The 22,886-nt window shown below is 40.1% G+C and overlaps 1 protein-coding gene across 1 annotated transcript in view; it reads right to left on the bottom strand.

The window, feature by feature from the left end:
* Positions 1-3,802: 3,802 nt before the first annotated feature.
* The window catches only part of LOC106586112 (actin-related protein 3), a 29,171-nt gene continuing 10,087 nt past the window's right edge, over positions 3,803-22,886 (bottom strand). The window contains exons 5-12 of the mRNA XM_014172983.2: positions 21,559-21,654; positions 21,233-21,340; positions 20,222-20,365; positions 6,627-6,800; positions 6,257-6,349; positions 5,929-6,054; positions 5,648-5,731; positions 3,803-4,877 (exon numbers count right to left, since the gene is read on the bottom strand). Of these exons, the coding sequence (XP_014028458.1) occupies positions 4,782-4,877; positions 5,648-5,731; positions 5,929-6,054; positions 6,257-6,349; positions 6,627-6,800; positions 20,222-20,365; positions 21,233-21,340; positions 21,559-21,654 (921 nt within the window). The 3' untranslated portion in view covers positions 3,803-4,781. The remainder of the gene's footprint in view (positions 4,878-5,647; positions 5,732-5,928; positions 6,055-6,256; positions 6,350-6,626; positions 6,801-20,221; positions 20,366-21,232; positions 21,341-21,558; positions 21,655-22,886) is intronic.

Genomic DNA, 22,886 nt, shown 5'->3' with positions numbered 1-22,886 from the left:
AAAATTGCCCATTTAAGTGCCGGTCACCGAAATTGATTTTCTGTTTGCGAAATAAGGCTGTTTGAATAGGTAGGTTCCTTTTTTCTAGCAGGAAACTATTATCTGTGCTCAAAGAAGAAACATCTTCTCCATATAAATGAGGCTATCGTTTCTCAGCTCACTCTCTATTTGTCCTGCTACAGTGTTGGGGGAATCCGAATGCTCAGGGTTTTTTTCTAAATTCATTGGCCGATGAGGACCTAGCTGCCGACCAAGTGAAACTGAAGCACTTACGAGCCATTCACAGGTGTAATTGGGGCCGTTACACTAACGCTAAAACCCAGAAATATTCTGAAACCCTGCCCTTTGGGGTGGTTTCAGTCTCCCTTGCCAAGCTTCCAGGTGTGTATGGTTGGTGAGCAAGACTTGGAGTGAGATAGCCAAGGAAATTCTGGTAATGCTTTATATTACAGCTAGGAATAAATAGGTTTATGTAAAGTGCTACCGAAATCCTGCCTTCCCTCCATCCTTTTCTTTGTAATTACTACAACCAGTTATTGGTCTCTTGAACAGCAATGATTTCCTTTCCAAACCATTTTCATTGGTGAAAAATAGTCTCATGCTCAAGTTAGCTCTGATCTGGTTTTCAGGACTAATGCATGAGAGCTGACAGTGAGTTTCTACTTTGAAGTGTGGTGTAATTTGCCTGTGTCGAAGGTATCTTACATTAGAGCAGAATCTTTTAACACCATTAAGTGGTGCACCAAGTTTTTCCCCCTTAGACAAGCAAAATAAGTTGAGATTAAGACCAACTACCTTGCCTAAGTGACTAATTAGGCACTCGTATGTGCTCTGAGTGGACATCACTAAAAGGCCCCTGCAGTCTCCAATCTCCTCCAGCCTCCAGTCCACTTGTGTGTAAGTGGTCTGGTTCCATATTGTCTTTCGCCAAAGGGCTATGCATTCACGTTCACACAGACACTGATAGTTTATGGTAGCTTTGATTCTCTTGAAGGACAGAAATAGCCCACAGGTAGAAAAAGGTTTTCCTCAAGCAGTCAGCAAAAATGGAATTCAACGGAGAATGTCCGACAAAATAGCACAAACAGTCACTTTTTAAGCTGATGCAACTCATCCGAAAATAGTTGACTGGAGTTGTACTTTTGACAGAAAAAAAATGACAATGATGTACCTCATATACAGTTGAAGTCGGACGTTTACATACACCTTAGCCAAATACATTTAAACTCAGTTTTTCACAATTCCTAACATTTAATCCTAGCAAAAATTCCCTGTCTTAGGTCAGTTAAGATCACCACTTTAATTTAAGAATGTGAAATGTCAGAATAATAGTAGAGAGAATGATTTATTTCAGCTTGTATTTCTTTCATCACATTCCCAGTGGATCAGAAGTTTACATACACTCAATTAGTATTTGGTAGCATTGCCTTGAAATTGTTTAACTTGGGTCAAACGTTTCGGGTAGCCTTCCACAGGCTTCCTACAATAAGTTGGGTGAATTTTGGCCCATTCCTCCTGACAGAGCTGGTGTAACTGAATCAGGTTTGTAGGCCTCCTTGCTCGCACACACTTTTTCAGTTTTGCCCACAAATGTTCTATGGGATTGAGGTCAGGGCTTTGTGATGGCCACTCCAATACCTTGACTTTGTTGTCCTTAAGCCATTTTGCCACAACTTTGGAAGTATGCTTGGGGTTGTTGTCCATTTGGAAGACCCATTTGCGACCAAGCTTTAACTTCCTGAGTGATGTCTTGAGATGTTGCTTCAACGTATCCACATAATGTTACTTTACTATTGATGCCATCTATTTTGTGAAGTTCACCAGTCCCTCCTGCAGCAAAGCACCCCCACAACATGATGCTGCCACCCCCGTGCTTCACAGTTGGGATGCTGGTCTTTGGCTTGCAAGCCTCCCCCTTTTTCCTCCAAACATAACGATGGTCATTATGGCCAAACAGTTCTATTTTTGTTTCATCAGACCAGAGGACATTTCTCCAAAAAGTACGACCTTTGTCCCCATGTGCAGTTGCAAACCATAGTCTGTTTTTTATGGCGGTTTTGGAGCAGTGGCTTCTTCCTTGCTGAGCGGCCTTTCAAGTTATGTCGATATAGGACTCGTTTTACTGTGGATATAGATAATTTTGTACCTGCTTCCTCCAGCATCTTCACAAGGTCCTTTGCTGTTGTTCTGGGATTGATATGCACTTTTTCGCACCAAAGTATTTTAATCTCTAGGAGACAGAATGCATCTCCTTCCTGAGCGGTATGGTGGATGCGTGGTCCCATGGTGTTTATACTTGCATACTATTGTTTGTACAGATGAACGTGGTACCTTCAGGCATTTGGAAATTGCTCCCAAGGATGAACCAGACTTGTGGAGGTCTACATTTTTTTCTGAGGTCTTGGCTGATTTCTTTTGATTTTCCCATGTCAAGCAAAGAGGCACTGAGTTGGAAGGTAGGCCTTGAAATACATCCAAAGGTACACCTCCAATTGACTCAAATGATGTCAATTAGCCTATCAGAAGCTTCTAAAGCCATGACATCATTTTCTGGATTTTTCCAAGCTGTTTAAAGGCACAGTCAACTTAGTGTATGTAAACTTCTGACCCACTGGAATTGTGATACAGTGAATTAAGTGAAATAATCTGTCTGTAAACAATTGCTGGAAAAATGACTTGTGTCATGCACAAAGTAATGTCCTAACCAACTTGCCAAAACTATAGTTTGCTAACAAGAAATATGTGGAGTGGTTGAAAAATGAATTTTAATGACGCCAACCTAAGTGTATGTAAACTTCCGACTTCAACTAAGTGCTCATGCATCTCAGTTTGTCTGGCCTATGGCCACAGCCACACTGAGATGAATGAACACAGATTAAATTGTATATTCAAAAGTACAACTCATCTCTACTTTCTTCTGACAAGTTCGCATGAAAAGACAGATCGTTTGTGGGTTTCTTTGTCTTCGGACAATAATCTTGGTTGTCCGACAACGGATGACTCCCATTGGAAAAAAACATGGGCTCCCTCAAATTCTTCAACACGAAATCCCAATGTGGCCATGGCCTAATACTGGCATCACCACCTGTTGTGTTTGAGATCACATCCTGATGGGGTATTACTTCTTGATGGAGACATAAGCCTTATCCCATTCTCCTGTCTTGCAGTCTCTGAATAAATGTTATAACCAGTGTGCGAGGGTGTGGCAGTGCATTTCCCTAGATCATTTTGCACTCGACCTGTGAGACTTCATGCCAGTGACAAACCCAAAGTGCTTTGTACTCAGCAACATGTCACACATTTGGCAGTGCTTAGAGCTCAGACCGCAAGACAGAATGGGACAGGGCAATACATGCTAATGTGACATTTCTCAAGGATCCCTAGCAAATGACAACTCAATGGCTCCAATGAAAAGATTGGCTTATGGGTAAAACTACAAAAGTGTAAAGACTTTGTTTTGCATGTCAGTCACATCCCACACTAAATAAAGCATCGATTTCCATCAACTATATAAAAATATAATCTTAAGATATATGCTAGATGTATTTGAGAAAATATACAATTGCACATGAACCAGTGACATAGCACTGGACAAAATTAGAGACACGGCAAACAAGAACCAAGTCAAAAATTGATATACTGCAGTCTTTTTGCTTTTTGTTCATCATAGGCTGGAGATCTTTATATGACATTGTGGGGTGTTGACTGTTTGCTGTCCGTGCTGTTTGTTGCTGTTAATTTCTGTTTGAAATCTCAATAAAAATGCTAATCATTAAAAAAAAATGATAGCCCAGTCAAGCACTTAAGAAACAAATCTGAGCCTTTATTGGAATGTTGCGAGGCATTAAATAAACAAATCCCATATTTTTTTTTTATAATTTGGTATTTAATTTGAAAACAAATCTAGGCTAACAATACTGGTCCGACAGTCATTCTCTTTCAATTTCATTGTTATTATTTCATGAATAGTTTTATTTTCTTTCGCTAAGACATAGAAGAGGAAATCTGGCATGGTCGAAAGTGAAAGCGAAGGCATGTTAATGTAGAATTAAAGGGAGAATAGCAAGGACAGACAATGGGGGAATGATGAGGGAGAAACATTTCAGTTTTCTAACTTAAGAAAATACTGCGTATCAAAGCTGCATTGTGGGTTAAAACAGTCACTTGCTGATACTGGTATGCAATAAAAACTTTCCCCAATTTCCCAAGTTTTACATATAAAAAACCTTTACGAAATATAAACAAGCTCTTGCTGTGATACACAAAGTGAAGTGCATTTGAAGCAGAAAAATTAAATGGAAAATAAAAGACATTAATATGTTCTATAACCTTGGCATGATCAACGATATCTTGAGTCGTCAGATATTGCCCGGAGTCAAGTTCTTTAAACATAAATAATGTTTTATGACTTCTGGTTTTATATCATCATCATCATCATCAATGTTGTCATCATCATTACATCTACCAACACCATCATTACCATCATCGTTTAGCTTTCTGCATGTTGCTTGACAGATCCGGAAATGATCTTTTATTGTTTTGGTTTAGAAACCATATTCCCCTCATTTTGGAAAACAAAAACAAAAAAGGAACATTCACAATACATTTTCCAGCCGGACTGTTTCTTTTTTTCTCATAAAAAAAATAATATGTATCACCCCTCGTTCTGTACATCCAGAGTGAACAAGCAATCAAAAAGCACAAACTCACCACCCCTGACCCATTGTCTCCCCCTCCCAACCCCTACCCGGTCTAACCATTAGGATGTTGGAGGGCCACAGTTAAGACATGACTCCAAACACGGGGTTGTGGCGACAGATGCTAGGGCCAATCTCCTCATAGTCCTTTTTGGTGTGGCATACCTGGTAGAACTCAGGCTAGAAAAGAGAAAGCAATGTGTTGATATTTGGCATATTTGAATAAAAGAAAACAAATTAAAACATAAACAACCTTTGTGTGTGGTTTTGACTCGTTTTTGAATACTGGTTGTTCCTGTCAAAACCAGCACCTGGAACGACACACTGCTGTGCAGAGAGGTTCCCTCCTTTTTTCCCCCCATCTTAAAAACATGTTTCAGATGCGCATCTCAACCATACAAACCAAAAGGACACTTCACGGGCACAATCATACAGTCCCAGAGTTCCTGTTCTAAAAAAAGCGCCAATCGGGTGGCTCATCATGAGTCATGCAATGTTGTAACCTCCCGATACATTGTCAAAGGATGCTTCCGAGTACATTATGGGCGTTTCCCTTTCATATTCAATTAAAATAAGGACTTCATTTTTTTTTTTTATTACTTTTGCATTTCAACTCAGTTACAGGGAAACTGGAAGATAGCATGCCCTTAAGTAAGCATTACATGGCAGTAATCATGCTGACAATGCAAATCACTGAAATTGAGCTAAAGTGCTGACAGTAACCTTTCAGCATTACTACAGTTTTTGGGAGGCAAGTTTTGCAGATGGCATATGAAACAACATTTTCTGAATGACATTTCCAATCATTAAGTTGCTTTACTATGTGCCAAGTAAGAGGTTTCCTCATCACAGGAAATGTGTGCCATAGAACAACTAATACTAATTTCCACAATTTTAGTTTTGGTACTGTTTTTCCCCACAGAATGGAGCAACAGATTTGTGATACTTACAGTTGAGGCTAACATGGATCCTCCGAACCACACTGCATATCTCTGCATATGATGAGTTATGACTTGCACATCGATTGGTTTGGGCTGAGAGGGCAAAAGCAAACAACACAAATAAAGATCTTACATTTCTTACCTCCTACACTAACCTAATGCTCTGCCAAAACTGTAGCGGGTTACAACTAAGAGAAAACAATAAGAACAGGAGCAGCTCGTGGGGACCACAATTATTCGGCTAAAGAGACAACTCCAGTAAGATCACCATGACTAGGGACTGCTCTCACCTTGAGCTTGCCCCCGCTCAGCTCCTCGCTCATCTTCAGCCTGGCGTCCACCGTCCTCTTCAGGTCCCTCTGCAGACGCCGCCCAAAGTCCCTGAACATGGTGGAGCCGCCCGACAATACAATGTTCTGGAGAAGAACACAGTGTGTCTAGTTAAGACTGGTTAACACATGCCCTAACACAAAGCCGGGTTCAACTCGAGCACACACACACACACAATAGTGAAAGGGCCCAGAGAAGTCTGTACAAGTCAAACCCAAAGTGCTGATTGGATATTAAATTGGATGTGGTTTTTAAACCAATATCTATGTAGTTCAGGGATATGATTACCTTGTAAAGGGGACGTCTGACATCAATGGGGCAGTTCTGGATAACCTCGTCCACAACTTCAGAGATGGGCTGGGTGAAGTCAGGATTGGCAAACTGGTGGATTTTGAGGAAGAAGAGTGTGAGAAGTTTTTTTTAAAGTGTGTACACGCCTACGTTCACAGATAAATATCTTAAAGTGGCTATATGTTATTTTTTGGTCGACCTGACCAAATTCACATAGCAATGTGCGTTATAGATCTATCATTCTACCTGAAAGCAAGTCTAAGAAGCAGTAGATCTGTCCTATTTCTATGCTTCCCGTTCTTAAGTTTAGCATAGCGCAAACCTCTTGCTATGCTGCCGTTTAAATAGCAAAGTGCTCACTGCTAACCTCCGGGTGGAAGAAGATCTCAGGGCCGAGGAAGCGCTCGTAGCCTACATCGACGGTGAACTCCTTCTTGCTGATGTTGTTTATGCCGGTGTACTGCTTGATCCACTTGGAGCCGTCCACGTCGTACTTGTTGAACTCTTTCACTAGGTCCGGACACACGTAGCTGAACCGCTCCTGGTGTAAAAAGACATAGAAGACAAAGCGAGAGTGGATGCTTAACTACATTGGATATGAAATGATACAGCTTTAACGTGAGGGTATTTTCATCCATATAGGGTGAACCGTTTAGAAATTACAGCACTTTTTGTACATTTGCCCCCCCCATTTTAGGGGACCATAGGTTAAGTATGGGGACAAATTCAGTTATATGTGTATTAAAAGTAGTCAAAAGTTTATAATTTGGTCCCATACTCCTAGTACACAATGATTACATCAAGCTTGTGACTCTACAAACGGCAATGATATTTATGCCTCTAACGTTCTCACTCATCATTATTTCATGATTCATTCAGGACTGTCTATAGTCATGGTAGCAGAGAAGAGTTTTGAAACATTATTATTTACAATAAAAGTGACTCCAAAATTGCACAATACACCATTATTTTCTATTGGGCACAAAATGATTTGAAACAAAACCAAAACAAACAGCAAATGCATCCAACAAATGTGCAGTCACAAGCTTGATGTAGTAATTGTGTGCTATGAATATCAGACCAAATACTTAACTTTTTACTACTTTAACACACATAAATGAATTTGTTCCAATACTTTTGGTCCCCTAAAATGCAGGGGATATGTACAGAAATTGATGTAATTTCTAAATGGTTCACATGATATGGATGAAAATACCCTCAAATGAAAGCGGACAAACTGCACTTCAACCTCAGTCATTGCATAATTTCAAATCCAAAGTGCTAGAGTACAGAGCCAAAACACAAAAAGTGTGTCATTGTCCCAATACTTTGGAGCTCACTGCATGTTACATCATGTAGGGCCAGTGTGGTCTTCCAGAGCAGAACTGGAAGTTTTAAAAAGTTCAATAGTTATTTATCGTCTTAAGTTTTAGTATTTATCTTGATCTTGATGAGCAAATCAACTCTGGGAGGTAAAAACACATTGGTTAAATCCTGAGACCAGTGACTCTTCTTCCTCAATTAAGCCGTTGCTGATTAAGGACCTGCATGATTTCAGCCCTGTTAAGACCCACATGATTTTGGCCCTAATTAGGTTCTAAATAATTGTCAAAAAACCCAGGACTCCACTTAATTCTCCATAACACACGTTCTGGTAGATATGAACGCAAATGATTGGATAGCTCTTTTCCAAGAGCAAGAATACAAATCAAGCTACCAATTGCAGTCAGTAGTCAAGTCTCAGTAGGATGAAAAGCCTGATAATTGTTTTTCACCCCGAGACAAACACTTATCTTCAACACAAGGGCCAACAAGGATTTTAGATGAGTCTTCCAATAAACATTTACTGCTTTGGATGAAGGGAAGCGAATCACAATGGATTCTGGTAAAAACGAGCAGCAATTACAAGCATGGGTTTAATGGGAACAGCACACCCTAAGAAACACCAGGGGAGTCAAGCAGTCTATCTATCTTGTTAACGGAACAAAACAATCAATCAAAATCAGAACCACCTCTATGTATCCCAAGTTTCAAACTTCTTCACAAAAGAGCAGTTTGAATATCAAGTGGTGTTGTTCTTTGCGTTAAGGAGGTATGAAACGTTCCGGTGGAATAAGGGTTCCACCTAGTGTTCAAGTTAACACACAACAGGCAAGGTGAACATTTCACATCCTCTTTTAGACATCTTGGTTTAGTATTTTCTTTATTTACATTTCATAAAACATTGTGAGGTGTGCTAGCACTATTCATATACTCAGTCAACTTCCCAACTTTCAGTGTAAACAGTGACCAAATCTTAACTGTGTGAGTAGTGGCTGGTGGTTGATAGAGGAATGCTGTTGGGGCGCATACCTTCATACAGTCACAATTTATTTAACCTTTATTTTGACAGGGAGACAATACTGAGACCACGGTCTATTTTCCAGATGAGCCCTGTATAGCACCACAATACCCGTAAAAATATAATAAAAACACATTAAACTACACATTCATATACACAATAAAATAAACAATACACAAAAAGCAAAACCCAATTATAAAAAAACAGAAACATTCAGTAGAAAGGTCACGTTACACCCTTCTAAAATTACCTAGAGGCACCAATTCCTCCAACGACACCAAAGGGTTTAAGAGTAGAGGCAGCTGCACTTTGATAAATAGCATCACCATAATCAACAAGTAGAAAGATTAGTCAGCAGGAAGCAGATTGTGCAGTCTCTCTTTGTGCAGTCAAAGAGAGACAAGATCTGCTTCTGTTAAAAAAAAAAAAAATAGTTTCTTAACCTGTTATGGATAGGGGGCAGTATTTTCACAGCCGGATAAAAAACGTACCCGATTTAATCTGATTATTACTCCTGCCCAGAAACTAGAATATGCATATAATTATTAGCTTTGGAAGGAAAACACTCCAAAAGTTTCTAAAACTGTTTGAATGGTGTCTGTGAGTATAACAGAACTCATTTGGCAGGCCAAAACCTGAGAAGATTCTGTACAGGAAGTACCCTGTCTGACCATTTCTTGGCCTTCTTTGCCATCTCTATCCATTAAAGGATCTCTGCTGTTACGTGACACTTCCTACGGCTCACATGGACTCTCAGAAGGCGGCAAAAAGCTGAATCGTGGCTTTGCAGGCTCTGGTTGAAACAAAGTAGCGCGTTTGGGTAGTGGCTGGTTACAGTACTGTGAGACTCAGGCGCGTGCCCGCGTCGACCCCATGCTTTGTTTTCTTTCCTCTGTTTACCGAAACGCAGATTCCCGGTCGGAATATTATCGCTTTTTTACGAGAAAAATTGCATAAAAATTGATTTTAAACAGCGGTTGACATGCTTCGAAGTACGGTAATGGAATATTTAGAAATCTTTTGTCACGAATTGCGCCATGCTCGTAACCCTTATTTACACTTCGGATAGTGTCTAGAACGCACGAACAAAACGCCGCTATTTGGATATAACGATGGATTATTTTGGACCAAACCAACATGTGTTATTGAAGTAGCAGTCCTGGGAGTGCATTCTGACGAAGACAACAAAGGTAATCAAACTTTTGTAATAGTAAATCGGAGTTTGGTCAGGGCTAAACTTGGTCGGTGTCTAAATAGCTAGCCGTGATGGCTGGGCTATCTACTGAGAATATTGCAAAATGTGCTTTCACCGAAAAGCTATTTTAAAATCGGACATATCGAGTGCATAGAGGAGTTCTGTATCTATAATTCTTAAAATAATTGTCATGTTTTTTGTGAACGTTTATCGTGAGTAATTTTGTAAGTTCACCGGATGTTTGCTAGTTCTGAACGTCACATGCTAATGTAAAAAAGCTGGTTTTTGATATAAATATGAACTTGATTGAACAAAACATGCATGCATTGTATAACATAATGTCCTAGGGTTGTCATCTGATGAAGATCAAAGGTTAGTGCTGCATTTAGCTGTGGTTTTGTTTTTTGTGACATTATATGCTAGCTTGAAAAATGGGTGTCTGATTATTTCTGGCTGGGTACTCTGCTGACATAATGTAATGTTTTGCTTTCGCTGTAAAGCCTTTTTGAAATCGGACAGTGTGGTTCGATTAACGAGAGTCTTGTCTTTAAAATGCTGTAAAATAGTCATATGTTTGAAAAATGGAAGTTTTCGGATTTTAGAGGAGTTTGTATTTCGCGCCACGCCCATCGGATATTGGAGCAGGTGTTCCGCTAGCAGAACGTCTAGATGTAAGAGGTTAACAAGCTCATTTGTATGTTTTTTAAACAATAAATCATTGACAATCCAAATATCAAGGTATTTGTATGCATGGACTCGATTATAGCACCATATAGCACCGTTGTAGTGCAGTAATTACACAACATATACCCAATACACACAAATCTAGTAAAGGAATGGAATTAAGAATATAAAAATATGGACGAGCAATGTCAAGATACAGTAGAATAGTATAGGATACAGTATATACACATGAGATAGGTAATGCAAGATATGTAGACATTATTAAAGTGACTGGCGTTCCATTTATTAAAGTGGCCGGTGATTTCAAATCTATGTTCATAGGCAGCAGCCTCTAATGTGCTAGTGATGGCTATTTAACAGTCTGATGGCCTTGAGATAGCTGTTTTTCAGTCTCTCGGGCCCAGCTTTGAAGCACCTGTACTGACCTCGCCTTCTGGATGATAGCAGGGTGAACAGGCAGTGGCTTGGGTGGTTGTCCTTGATGACATTTTTGGCCTTCCTGTGACATCGGGTGCTGTAGGTGTCGTGAAGGGCAGGTAGTTTGCCCCTGGTGATGTGTTGGACACACCGCACCACCCTCTGGAGAACCCTGCGGTTGCGGGCGGTGCAGTTGCCATACCAAGCGGTGATATAGTCCGACGGGATGCTTGATTGTGCATCTAAGAAGTTTGTGAGGGTTTTAGCTGACAAGCCACATTTATTCAGCCTCCTGAGGTTGAAGAGGCGCTGTTGCGCCTTCTTCAACACACTGTCTGTGTGAGTGGACCATTTCAGTTTGTCAGTGATGTGTTACGCCAAGGAACTTGAAGATTTCCACCTTCTCCACTGCGGTCCCGTCGATGTGGATAGAGGCGTGCTCCCTCTGCTGTTTCCTGAAGATCTCGATCATCTCCTTTGTTTTGTTGACATTGAGTGAGAGGTTATTTTCCTGGCACCACACTCCCAGAGCCCTCACCTCCTCCCTGTAGGCTGTCTCATCATTGTTGGTAATCAAGCCTACTACTGTTGTGTCATCTGCAAACTTGATGATTGAGTTGGAGGCGTGCTTGGCCACACAGTTATGGGTGAACATGGAGTACAGGAGGGGACTGAGCACGCACCCTTGTGGGGCCCTAGTGTTGAGGATCAGCGAAGTGGAGGTGTTTCCTACCTTCACCACCTGGGAGGGAGGCCAGTCAGGAAGTCCAGGACCCAGTTGCACATGACGAGGTTCAGTCCCAGGGCCTCGAGCTTATTGATGAGCTTGGAGGGTACAATGGTGTTGAATGATGAGCTACAGTGGTTTTTCCTTTAAAAGTTTTGAGCTTATGCTGCGACCGTTAGATGGTGGCATTCGGTCATTGCACCACACTATTACAAGGGGGAGTTAGAACGCTAATCTATCGGTGGAGGTGTTTTCAGTCTGAGAGTTTCTCTTCTTTGGCACTAGAGTCCTGTATCAGGCAACAACAAAAATCTGTCGGTGGTCCTGGAGCATTTAAAGCATATTGAAGATAGAAGCAACCTCTTAATGAGTTCCGAGAGCCGATCTGTTATCCACCGATTATTATTAACTCTATTATAATTATATAAAAAGCCCCTTAGATATTCTCAAAGACCAGATTTGTCCTAACGAAAAATGCCCCTTAGATATTAATTTACAATCCTCCAATCCTCTAAATTTAATTAGACCTCCAGGGCCATTTTATAGATCTGCAAGTATTTTAATTTTCTGAGTTCTGAGAGCCGTGTTATACCAATTATTATTGGATTATTCACCATGGCAACCACTTGTTAGTATAACATTGAAAATTGTGTGTTTATTTTTTTATTGAATTCAATAATATATTTGTACCACTGTAGATGCTGTGTTTATTTACAGTAGTGTATTAATAACCTGTTGGGGCTAGGGGGCAGTATTTGCATGGCCGGATAAAAAAAAAAACATACCCAATTTAAACTGGTTACTACTCTTGCCCAGAAACAAGAATATGCATACAATTAGTAGATTTGGATAGAAAACACCCTAAAGTTTCTAAAACTGTTTGAATGGTGTCTGAGTATAACAGAACTCATATGGCAGGCCAAAACCTGAGAAGATTCCATACAGGAAGTGCCCTGTCTGACAATTTGTTCTCCTTCTGTGGCATCTCTATCGAAAATACAGCATCTCTGCTGTAACGTGACATTTTCTAAGGCTTCCATTGGCTCTCAGAAGGCGCCAGAAAGTGGAATGACGTCTCTCCAGTCTCTGGGCGAAAAACAGCAGGAGATTTTGTGAGTGGTCAGGCTGAGAACAGTGACACTGGAGATGAGCGTTCATGTGAATTCTCCATGTTTTTCTTTCTCTCTTTGAATGAATACAACGTCGCCCGGTTGGAATATTATCGCTATTTTATGAGAAAAGTCGCATAAAAATTGATTTTAAAACAGCGTTTGACATGCTTCGAAGAAAGGTAATGGAATATTTTGAATTTTTTGTCACAAAATGCGCTCGCGCGTCACCCTTCGGATTGTGACCTGAACGCACGAACAAAACGGAGCTATTTTAATATAACTATGGATTATTTGGAAACAAAACAACATTTGTTGTTGAAGTAGAAGTCCTGGGAGTGCATTCTGACGAAGAACAGCAAAGGTAATCCAATTTTTCTTATAGTAAATCTGAGTTTGGTGAGGGCCAAACTTGGTGGGTGAAATTAGCTAGCCGTGATATCTACTCAGAATATTGCAAAATGTGCTTTCGCCGAAAAGCTATTTTAAAATCTGACACCGCGATTGCATAAAGGAGTTCTGTATCTATAATTCTTAAAATAATTGTTATGTATTTTGTGAACGTTAATCGTGAGTAATTTAGTAAATTCACCGGAAGTATGCTAGTTCTGAACATCACATGTTAACTTGATTGAACAAAACATGCATGTATTGTATAACATAATGTCCTAGGAGTGTCATCTGATGAAGATCAAAGGTTAGTGCTGCATTTAGCTGTGGTTTGGGTTTTTGTGACATATATGCTTGCTTTGAAAATGGCTACGTGATTATTTTTGGCAGGGTACTCTCCTGACATAATCTAATGTTTTGCTTTCGCTGTAAAGCCTTTTTGAAATCGGACAACGTGGTTAGATTAACGAGAGTTGTCTTTAAAATGGTGTAAAATAGTCATATGTTTGAGAAATTGAAGTTATAGCATTTATGAGGTATTTGTATTTCGCGCCACGCGATTCCACTGGCTGTTGCCCAGGGAGGTTAAGTACTCTAAAGTTTTACATTTCTAACTCCAAACCTCATGCAACCGCAAAATGTCTGATAAAGCACATAATGTACAGTATTTTTTCATCAACATCTTTACGCTTTCGTTAATAAAATGTTAAATAATATTTTACCATGCAGATTTTTATTTCAACTGCTGTACATCTCAGCTACATATTCCCCAAGTCTAACAGTATTTTTGAAATGTCTACAGTAGATTTTCCATTCCCCCTGAAAGCCCTAATCTTCTCACCTAAATGAATAGAGATCCTGGTCATGGTGATACAGTATGTTGTTACAGCATAATCAAAGTGAGGACAATCAGAGATCCGCTGTATACTTATGGTCTATTGTAACCTGGAGTCATACCTTTCCAGTACTCCTCACCCTGCCCCAAACGCCATCCTTAACAAAGTTACCATTCAAAAATGACTTTGCGACCAAAGAGAACAGACGAAATGGACATCGTTTTCATCAAGGCAGCTTCTGTGTTTTTGGTTGATGGCCAATAAAAACAGTCAAATGCATTTGTGAATTATTTAAGAATGCTTTCTCTTCTCTGTGCTGGAGTTCTTTTAAGAATACAAAAGAAGCCTTCCACCATTGATGGGCTATCAGCAGGACAATAGACTCTTGCTGAGGTGATGCCCCTCTCACCCTGCACTGTCTGACACCTCGTCAGTAGCCCCAAGGCTCTCATTCCGATGCGCTTCCTACATGATCAGCCATACATACAAATACATGCGTTTGTCCCCAGAGAATCTAGAACAGCCCCGTACTGTTTTACCATGGGATTTCATGAGATATGTCAAATGTAGACGTCAGTCCGCAATGATTAAAAACGGTTACACGCTGATAGTCATATGTAAAACATATTCATGCAGCGTTTGGTGATGTGCATCTCCAAATCTATTAAAGATTCATTCCTCAACTGAATAATGAGGAAATTAGCAAATGATGGTGCACCACATTGTTTTATGACTTGCCTAGTTAAATAAAAAATAAAAATAAACATCGTTTCATGTAATATGGTGAATTATACGGACTTGTTAAGCCAAGATATGAATTTATGAGTACAAAACGCTCGTTGAACAATATTCTATTTAAGAATACAAAAGAAACCTTTCACCCTTGATGGGCTATCAGCAGGACAATAGACTCTTACTGAGTCCACCAAATGCACTGTTTTCTAAACACATCTGGATGGATCCATAATGAATTACTATGGGAATAAATATCACTGAATAATAGAACATTTTGAATAAATTAGGCTAATGAAGGTAACAAATTGTTGCTTACTGAAACTCCCAAAGTCATCCAATTGTTATAAATAGGATTTGAAGCAATAGCTTATACACATGTGGCCAACTATTACAGCACCGTTTTGTGCTGCTCTGAGACAATCATGGGGGACTGGTCTTGATAAAGCAATGTTTATTTTCAATGAATATCCGTTTGGCTATTGGTTAGCCTACAATTAGGGTGTGAAAATGTTAGGATTATTTTGCTCTTCACTCACAGTCACTTAGTAGCCTAGGCCTACTCCCCACGTTGTACAGCGCCTTATTTTCCTAATATTAAAAACAGTCAAATGCATTCCTGAATTCAGTCACTTTAGCCGACACGTTGAGGTTTATTCATTGTTTAAATATTCAAGGCTACCTTTGTTATTTCATTTTATAAATAAAATGCTTGAATGTATTTGAAGACATGGATGACTTGTATGATGTGTGATGACATGCACAAATGAATGACTGATAGATATACTGTATATTGAAGTAGGCCTGTATGCCAATTAGTAAGTTATGCTAACACACCTACTGTACAGTAAACAGGACTCTTAGGTCTACAGCGCCATGTTATTTCAATAACCTAACTTCTCAAAGATGCCCTGTAGTGTCAAACTAGCATTAACCAGCATCAATGGCTGACACTTAAATAACGTGCCATAGAATTCTGTGGCACCCACAAGCTGTGCTGCAGTATGACAACTTTTAAAGGAAGAAGCACTGCATAGTCAATGAACAGCATTCTTACATGATGAGTTGTTAATCATGAAACATACACCCCCCCATCCTTCTTCCCGGAGAGATATTTATTCCTGTCTGCATGATGAACTGAGAATTTAGCTGGCTAGACCGAGTCGGGCAGTATATCAGAGCGCCATGTTTCCGTGAAGCAGAGCATGTTACAATCCCTGATGTCCAATAGCTCTTCCCGGCTGTATGTAATAACACAAAACATTTTCTGGGCTAACAATGTAATAAAAAAAAAATAAAAATACTGCAAAGTTTCCTAAGAGCAAGAAGCGAGGCAGCCCTCTCTGTCAGTGCCATTTTCACACAGTACCATACCATGTAAATCTCTCACGGACAAGGTGACTTTTCTAAACAAAATGAATTGTGGAAAAACGACTGGAACCATTTCCTAGTTTGACTGCTAGGTTTTATGACTCATACTGTGGTACTCTATTAAGCACAAGTTTTAAAATCTGTAAGGGCTTCCTGCACAACTGCAAAATCAGACTGTAGCCATGTCACAGCCAGGTCAGCAGTCAGGGTAATAGCGTACATAATAGGATCATCTGCATATAGATTAAATCTACAATTTTTAACAAATTGACTATAAATAGTGAAAAGAACAGGTCCTAGTATCGACCCCTGTGGAACATTTATGTATTTCAAGAAATTCGTACTTAACCCCATCAATTACAATGGTCTGAGTTCTGCCACTAATGTAATCATGAAACCATGAACAGGTGGCAGAGCTCAGGCCTATCGAGGACAACTTAATCAATATAAACAGTATCAAATGCTTTTGACAGATCCACAAACAAAGCAGCACATTTAATTGTAGTGTCTAAGACATTGACAAGATCATTAACAACTAAAGTGGTGCTGTAATAGCGCTATGCCCTGGCCTAAATCCTGATTGGTTTACAATCAAAAAACATTTCTCAAAAAGAAAAGAGCAAAGTTGTACATTTACCAAGGATTCACAAAGCTTAGCTAGACAAGGAAGCCTTGAAATTAGGTGATAATTATTAAGATCACTACTATCCCCGCCCTTATGAAGTGGCAACACAAGAGCTGATTTCCAAACTTTTGGAATATTTGGGAGCTGCACACTTAAGCTGACCGGGATCCAATTGGCCAGGCCCTGTGGATTTGTTGTTGTCTATTTGTTGCTAGAAAAGCATCCAGGACTTATTTTTCTGTAAATAGCCTAAAAGAAAAGCTTTGACTATAATTTCTCTGATCGTTCAGCAAATCCCCCCCCATCAGCATCCAGCCCAATATCATTGTGAATAGGCTTAAAAGTTCTTTCAAAGATAAATAAAATGGTGATTAAATGCATCAAAATGATGCCTTTTTTTTTTGTAATGAGGCTCATGTCTGAATTAATTTGTTGTGGCAGAGAGGAGGAACTAGAACCCTTCAGGGAGTAGACAGTTTTCCAGAATTTCGCCAGGTTCCCATTACAATCCGAAAAAGAGGTAACAAAATAGTCAGATTTAGCCTTACTAATTTGTCTTACACACTGAGCCCTCAGTTGCTTAAAAGCTTGCCAGTCTGGGCCTAAGCCTGTGTTCATAGCCTTGACCCAAGCATCATCTCTTTTATGAATGACTTCTGATAATTCCGGAGTGTACCAGGCATTCGATCTACGTTTAATCCTTAATTTTTTTGAAGGGAGCATGATAATCCACAACAGTACTAAACACATCTGCAAAAAGGTTGAAAGCTAAATCAGGTTCAGGAATGGATAAAATACAATCAAGGTCACTAAAATAAAGATAATGTAAAAATGCCTGTTCACTGAAGTTAAAGTTCCACTTTGTTATGACACAAGGCTTAGATTTTTGTATTCTCACATCTCGAACACAAACAAGTGGGCAATGGTCACTAATATCTTGGGTGAAGACACCAGTATAAATATATTTCTCTGGTGTATTCGTTAAAATAAGATCAATCAGAGTTGATTTTGAAGGATCTTTAGGGTTGGTCCATGTAGGATTAGTCACCAGCTGGGTTAGGTTTAGATCATTACATGCGTCTTTTACACAATTTAGGTCACCCAGGATAATAACTTCTGATTTAGTAAAAGACGACAACAAACTAGTTAACTCCTTGAGTGCACAAAGGTTAGCAGAGAGAGGACGGTAGACCCCTATGGCAGACAAAGGCTTAAAGATGGTAGCTCACATTTTTTGGCAAGGGAAATATATTTCAGTGAAACGATAAATTCTTTTTTATAAGAATGGCCACACCACCACCTCTACTCTGATTATCAGCTCTGAACACATAACCCTGAATATTAATATCAGATTCCAGAATGTCCCCAGAGATCCAAGTTTCAGTCAATACCAGAATTTCCGGATTCATCTGCATAGCCCAGATCTTGATGTAATCCAGTTTAGGAAGTAAGCGCCTAATGTTCAGATGCATCAACCCAAGTCCTTTATGATGTTTAAAGTCACACGGAGTCTCCAACTCAAACAAGCTACTTCCAGTAGCCGGTTGCAGACCATCTGACAGTTGATATTGATATAGTTGGTATGGCTTAGGGCTGGGCAGTATACCATATTTTACGATATACCGTTATTGATGCATAGACTGGTTTGGATTTTTACTTTACCTTCTATAATGGTATTTGAATGTTTGGTTTGTTGAATGTGATATGCCGTGCGTAATGTCCATTTTTGTAGTTTACTTTGCTACTCAAGTCATCGCTCTCCATGACGCTTTCCACACAGACCGAGCCCCGCCCTGTCACTCAAGGAGCACATTTGTTGTTCCTCGACCACCAGACACTTGCATTCAGTCTGGATGGTCAATGCAGCACATGCAACAATGTTGATGACAACGATGCTGTTTTCACTATGCTTCTTAATATAAACCCACTAGCGTTCTATAATGACACTATTAGTTTGTGTTTCTTACATCTGCAAACAGCTAGTTTCTATTTTCTTAGCAAATTGGGCCTGAATGTTGTTAGCCGCTAATGCTAATCGCTAATAAATGTACTGAGTCAACGCAAACGTAATTAGTTATACAGCCTGATAATACCAGCGATGACGTGACGTAGACCTACACCAGCATGTTGTTTGGGCAACAGTATCTTCTAAATCAAAGAGGAAGACAAAAAAGCAAGAACTTAGCTACATGAAGTAGCGAAGAAAAACATTCAATGTAGCCAAAGATTATAGGGTGCCCGAGGAAACACTGTAGAAATCAGCATATCAACACTTTGGTTCCTACCCTGTCACAATAACTCCTCCCTGGCATTTTCATTTCTTGTCATGTCAAACAACACTGTATACAAAGTGCCCACTATTGTATATTAACTATAGAATTAGAATAATCCCTCTATTGCCATGATTCAAACAAGTGTTTTGCTCTAAATTGCAAGTAAAATTGCAATTGCAACATTTAGTTTAAAAAAAGGTCAAGATTGTTTGCCCATATCATGTAGCCCTATGTAGCAGTGTGGAAATGATCTCAAATGAGTGCTGTAAATGCCGAAATTGCTGGAAATTAATTTTGGTAGAAGTTGAATTGAACAGTATAAAACAATCAGAATGGAGAAAGACCCGTTGAAATCACTTAGAATGTATGTCTTGCCACCCTAGGGTAACACACTACTCATAAAGCAAATGTTGAACATTCATTACTCAAAAACATAAAATACCATAAAATACTGTCCAATTATAATTCTTTTAAATACCGTGATATGATATTTTGACCATATCGCCCAGCCCTAGTATGGCTATAAGATTGCATGGAACTGCCCCATTTGGTCTATCCCTATTAGTAATAGAAATTGGAATTACTTTTTAGGCCCTGTGGCCGCAGCCAATGTCAATATGAGGAACTCACAGAGTAACCAATTATGGAATGTTATAAACTGACCTACATGAGCTTTGGTTTCTATTGTGCATCAGCCCAAGCCCTCAACATGATTTGAAAACCAATAATGGGACTAGTAGACTAGTGCCAGAAAGACAAAACAGTGAGACTTCTGCCAGAGTGGTCGGTCCAGGACCAGAGTGACAGGTATTGTGATGCAGTAGCGTGATTTGCATGGAACTTTTGACCTGTTGTAGTCAAGCCAAGCTAGTATGCTAATACCATGTAGAATGTGTTGCAAATCGTCCCCGAAACTGTTCTTGTGAAAGCGAAACATACAGTATTTTGTTGGGTCTACGGAACTGCAACAGGGTATGTAATTTGTGTGTGAAAATGCCCTAAGACAACATAGGATCATTTCAATTAGAATTCAACATTCTGGAAAAACTTGCCTCAGAGAACCAGGGATACAGTTAGGGTTGAAAATTTGGTCTAGGATTGGCTCCTTGACTATACTGTGAACCAGTACATTTACACGTCATTTAGCAGACGCTCTTATCCAGAGCGACTTACAAATTGGTGCATTCACCTTATGATATCCAGTAGTGGTTAGTAATAGGAGAAGTGGTGGATGATCAGAAATGTAGTTCGCTGCAACCTACCTTGACTGCCTTGGCTGTCTCCAGGGACTGCTCTGGGGGGATGCCCACCTCTCGCTCCCTCAAAAGCTGCTGGGTGAAGTAGGTGATGTCACGACCAGCGATGGGAATGTGCTTTATACAGCTGCCGATGACGTAGCCCTCAGCCTATAGCAACACAAAGACAGATGAGTCAGAGTTCACAATGCTGGGAGTAAGGTGATGTGACAGCATATAAGAATAAGTAGGTCAAAGTAGATGCATATGTTTAAATTACTCTACTGCCTGATTAACGCTATTGTGCTGAACTAAACTTACTGCTTGGATATTCTATTTTCACATTGTCCTTTTCAGAATGGTTTCCAGCAAATATGGTGGATGTGTAACAAGGCCAGGCCAGTACAGCTTAAATTTGGCTCAGTAGTGTGAAAAGGGTATGAGGGAATATACTGTATACTTTTACCAAACTTGAATGACCATGAATAAGCAGTGGCTTGTACATCCTGCAGGGCAGTTTAAAACCAAAATGGTGACTAAATCACCATTGCACAACTTGTGTTCTTGCCAGGAAATTCCTTCTTTACCTAAGTCTGTGTATCAAAAGTATACAGTGGCCTACTTTCATAGTTTCCTCTCCATCATCTTCACTGATTGAAAATAAATGGACAAGAAAAAAAGGAAAAAAACATACCCACAATATGAATCTTTCCCTGGCTTTTACCAATCCAGTCTTTTTTAAGATCAGTTCAGAAAATACGAAAGGAGACAAGCAAATGAGGCCACTGAAAAGTGTTGAGACGCATGAACCTGAACTTGAACGATTAGGGGTCTTGCTGAGGGAGCCTTTCATTAGAACCAGGGTTGTGCTCAGTATGGCACACAGAATCCAAACACTTTGTAATGGAACAAACAAATCAGTTCAGATTGTACCTCCCCATTACAAAAAGTTCTCTCCCTATACTGTGTTTGTAATATATCTGTATTTTCTGTCATGTGTGAGAAGGCTGTCCTTAGGTCAGCTGATGTGCCACTCACCACAGGGATAACGTGGGTGACTCCGTCTCCACTGTCGATGACCGTCCCAGTCAGTGTCCTCTCCCCTACCTGTCTGGATGTCCAGGAGGCCGCCAGTGCCAGGACAGCCTTGGGGGGGAACAGAGAAAACAGCATCAATGTGACACCCTTGTAAAACAACACTGTCGTGTCCTACATCAGAAAGTCTGCGATGTCATTGACCACATCCTTTACCACAACATTAAACAGCAGAGGCAGTTACGGAGTCTGTGTTTTATACAGTTTAACAGCATATCGGCTGTGTGTGTGTGCTAGATAAAATTGTGTTCCCAGAGATTAAGCTTTACCTGCACTGCGATGTAGAGCCCTGGGACATTGAAGGACTCAAACATGATCTCTGCTGTGTACTCTCTGTTCTCTGGTGTGTTCAGAGGAGGCTCTGTCTGCAAGAGGACACCACAGTACTGGGAGTTAAGACTTCCACACACAGACACACTAATCCAACCCATATCAGGTTTATTAACAACCACATGGACACTCAATTAGGCCTGGCACAATTACCGTATAACCGACGGTTATGACCTTTTAATTATTTTAGCGTGTGGAATGAACAGCTGATTGAAGACCGGACGGCCGGGCATTCTTGCGGTAGAGTCAGTTTCAGCGGTAACACGGACTCGTTATCAACGTTTTTATTTATTTCACCTTTATTTAACCAGGTAGGCCAGTTGAGAACAAGTTCTCATTTACAACTGCGACCTGGCCAAGATAAAGCAAAGCAGTTCGACACAAACAACAACACAGAGTTACACATGGAATAAACAAACATACAGTCAATAATACAGTAGAAAAAGTCTACATACAGTGTGTGCAAATGAGGTAGGATAAGGGAGGTAAGGCAATAAATAGGCCATGGTGGCGAAGTAATGACAATATAGTAATTAAACACTGGAATGGTAGATGTGCAGAAGATGAATATGCAAGTAGAGATACTGGGGTGCAAAGGAGCAAGATAACTAAATAAATACCATATGGGGATGAGGTAGTTGGATGGGCTATTTACAGATGGGCTATGTACAGGTGCAGTGATCTGTGAGCTGCTGACAGCTGGTACTTAAAGTTAGTGAGGGAGATATGAGTCTCCAGCTTCAGTGAGTTTTGCAGTTCGTTCCAGTCATTGGCAGCAGAAAACTGGAAGGAAAGGCGGCCAAAGGAAGAATTGGCTTTGGGGGTGACCAGTGAGATATATCTGCTGGAGCGCGTGTTACGGGTGGGTGCTGCTATGGTGACCAGTGAGCTGAGATAAGGCGGGGCTTTACCTAGCAGAGACTTGTAGATGACCTGGAGCCAGTGGGTTTGGTGACGAGTATGAAGCGATGGCCAACCAACGAGAGCGTACAGGTTGCAGTGGTGGGTAGTATATGGGGCTTTGGTGACAAAACGGATGGCACTGCATCCAATTTGTTGAGTAGTGTTGGAGGCTATTTTGTAAATGACATCGCCGAAGTCGAGGATCGGTAGGATGGTCAGTTTGACGAGGGTATGTTTGGCAGCATGAGTGAAGGATGCATTGCTGCGAAATAGGAAGCCGATTCTAGATTTAATTTTAGATTAAATAAATAAATAACTTTTGGTATAATTTTCATGCTGAAGATTCAAGAAAAATGTTGCATTT

This window comes from Salmo salar, chromosome ssa25 (assembly GCF_905237065.1).
Source record: "Salmo salar chromosome ssa25, Ssal_v3.1, whole genome shotgun sequence".
NCBI classification, from domain to species: domain Eukaryota; kingdom Metazoa; phylum Chordata; class Actinopteri; order Salmoniformes; family Salmonidae; genus Salmo; species Salmo salar.
The sequence above is the reverse complement of the archived record's forward strand: the minus strand, read 5'-3'. Positions and strand labels throughout refer to the sequence as shown.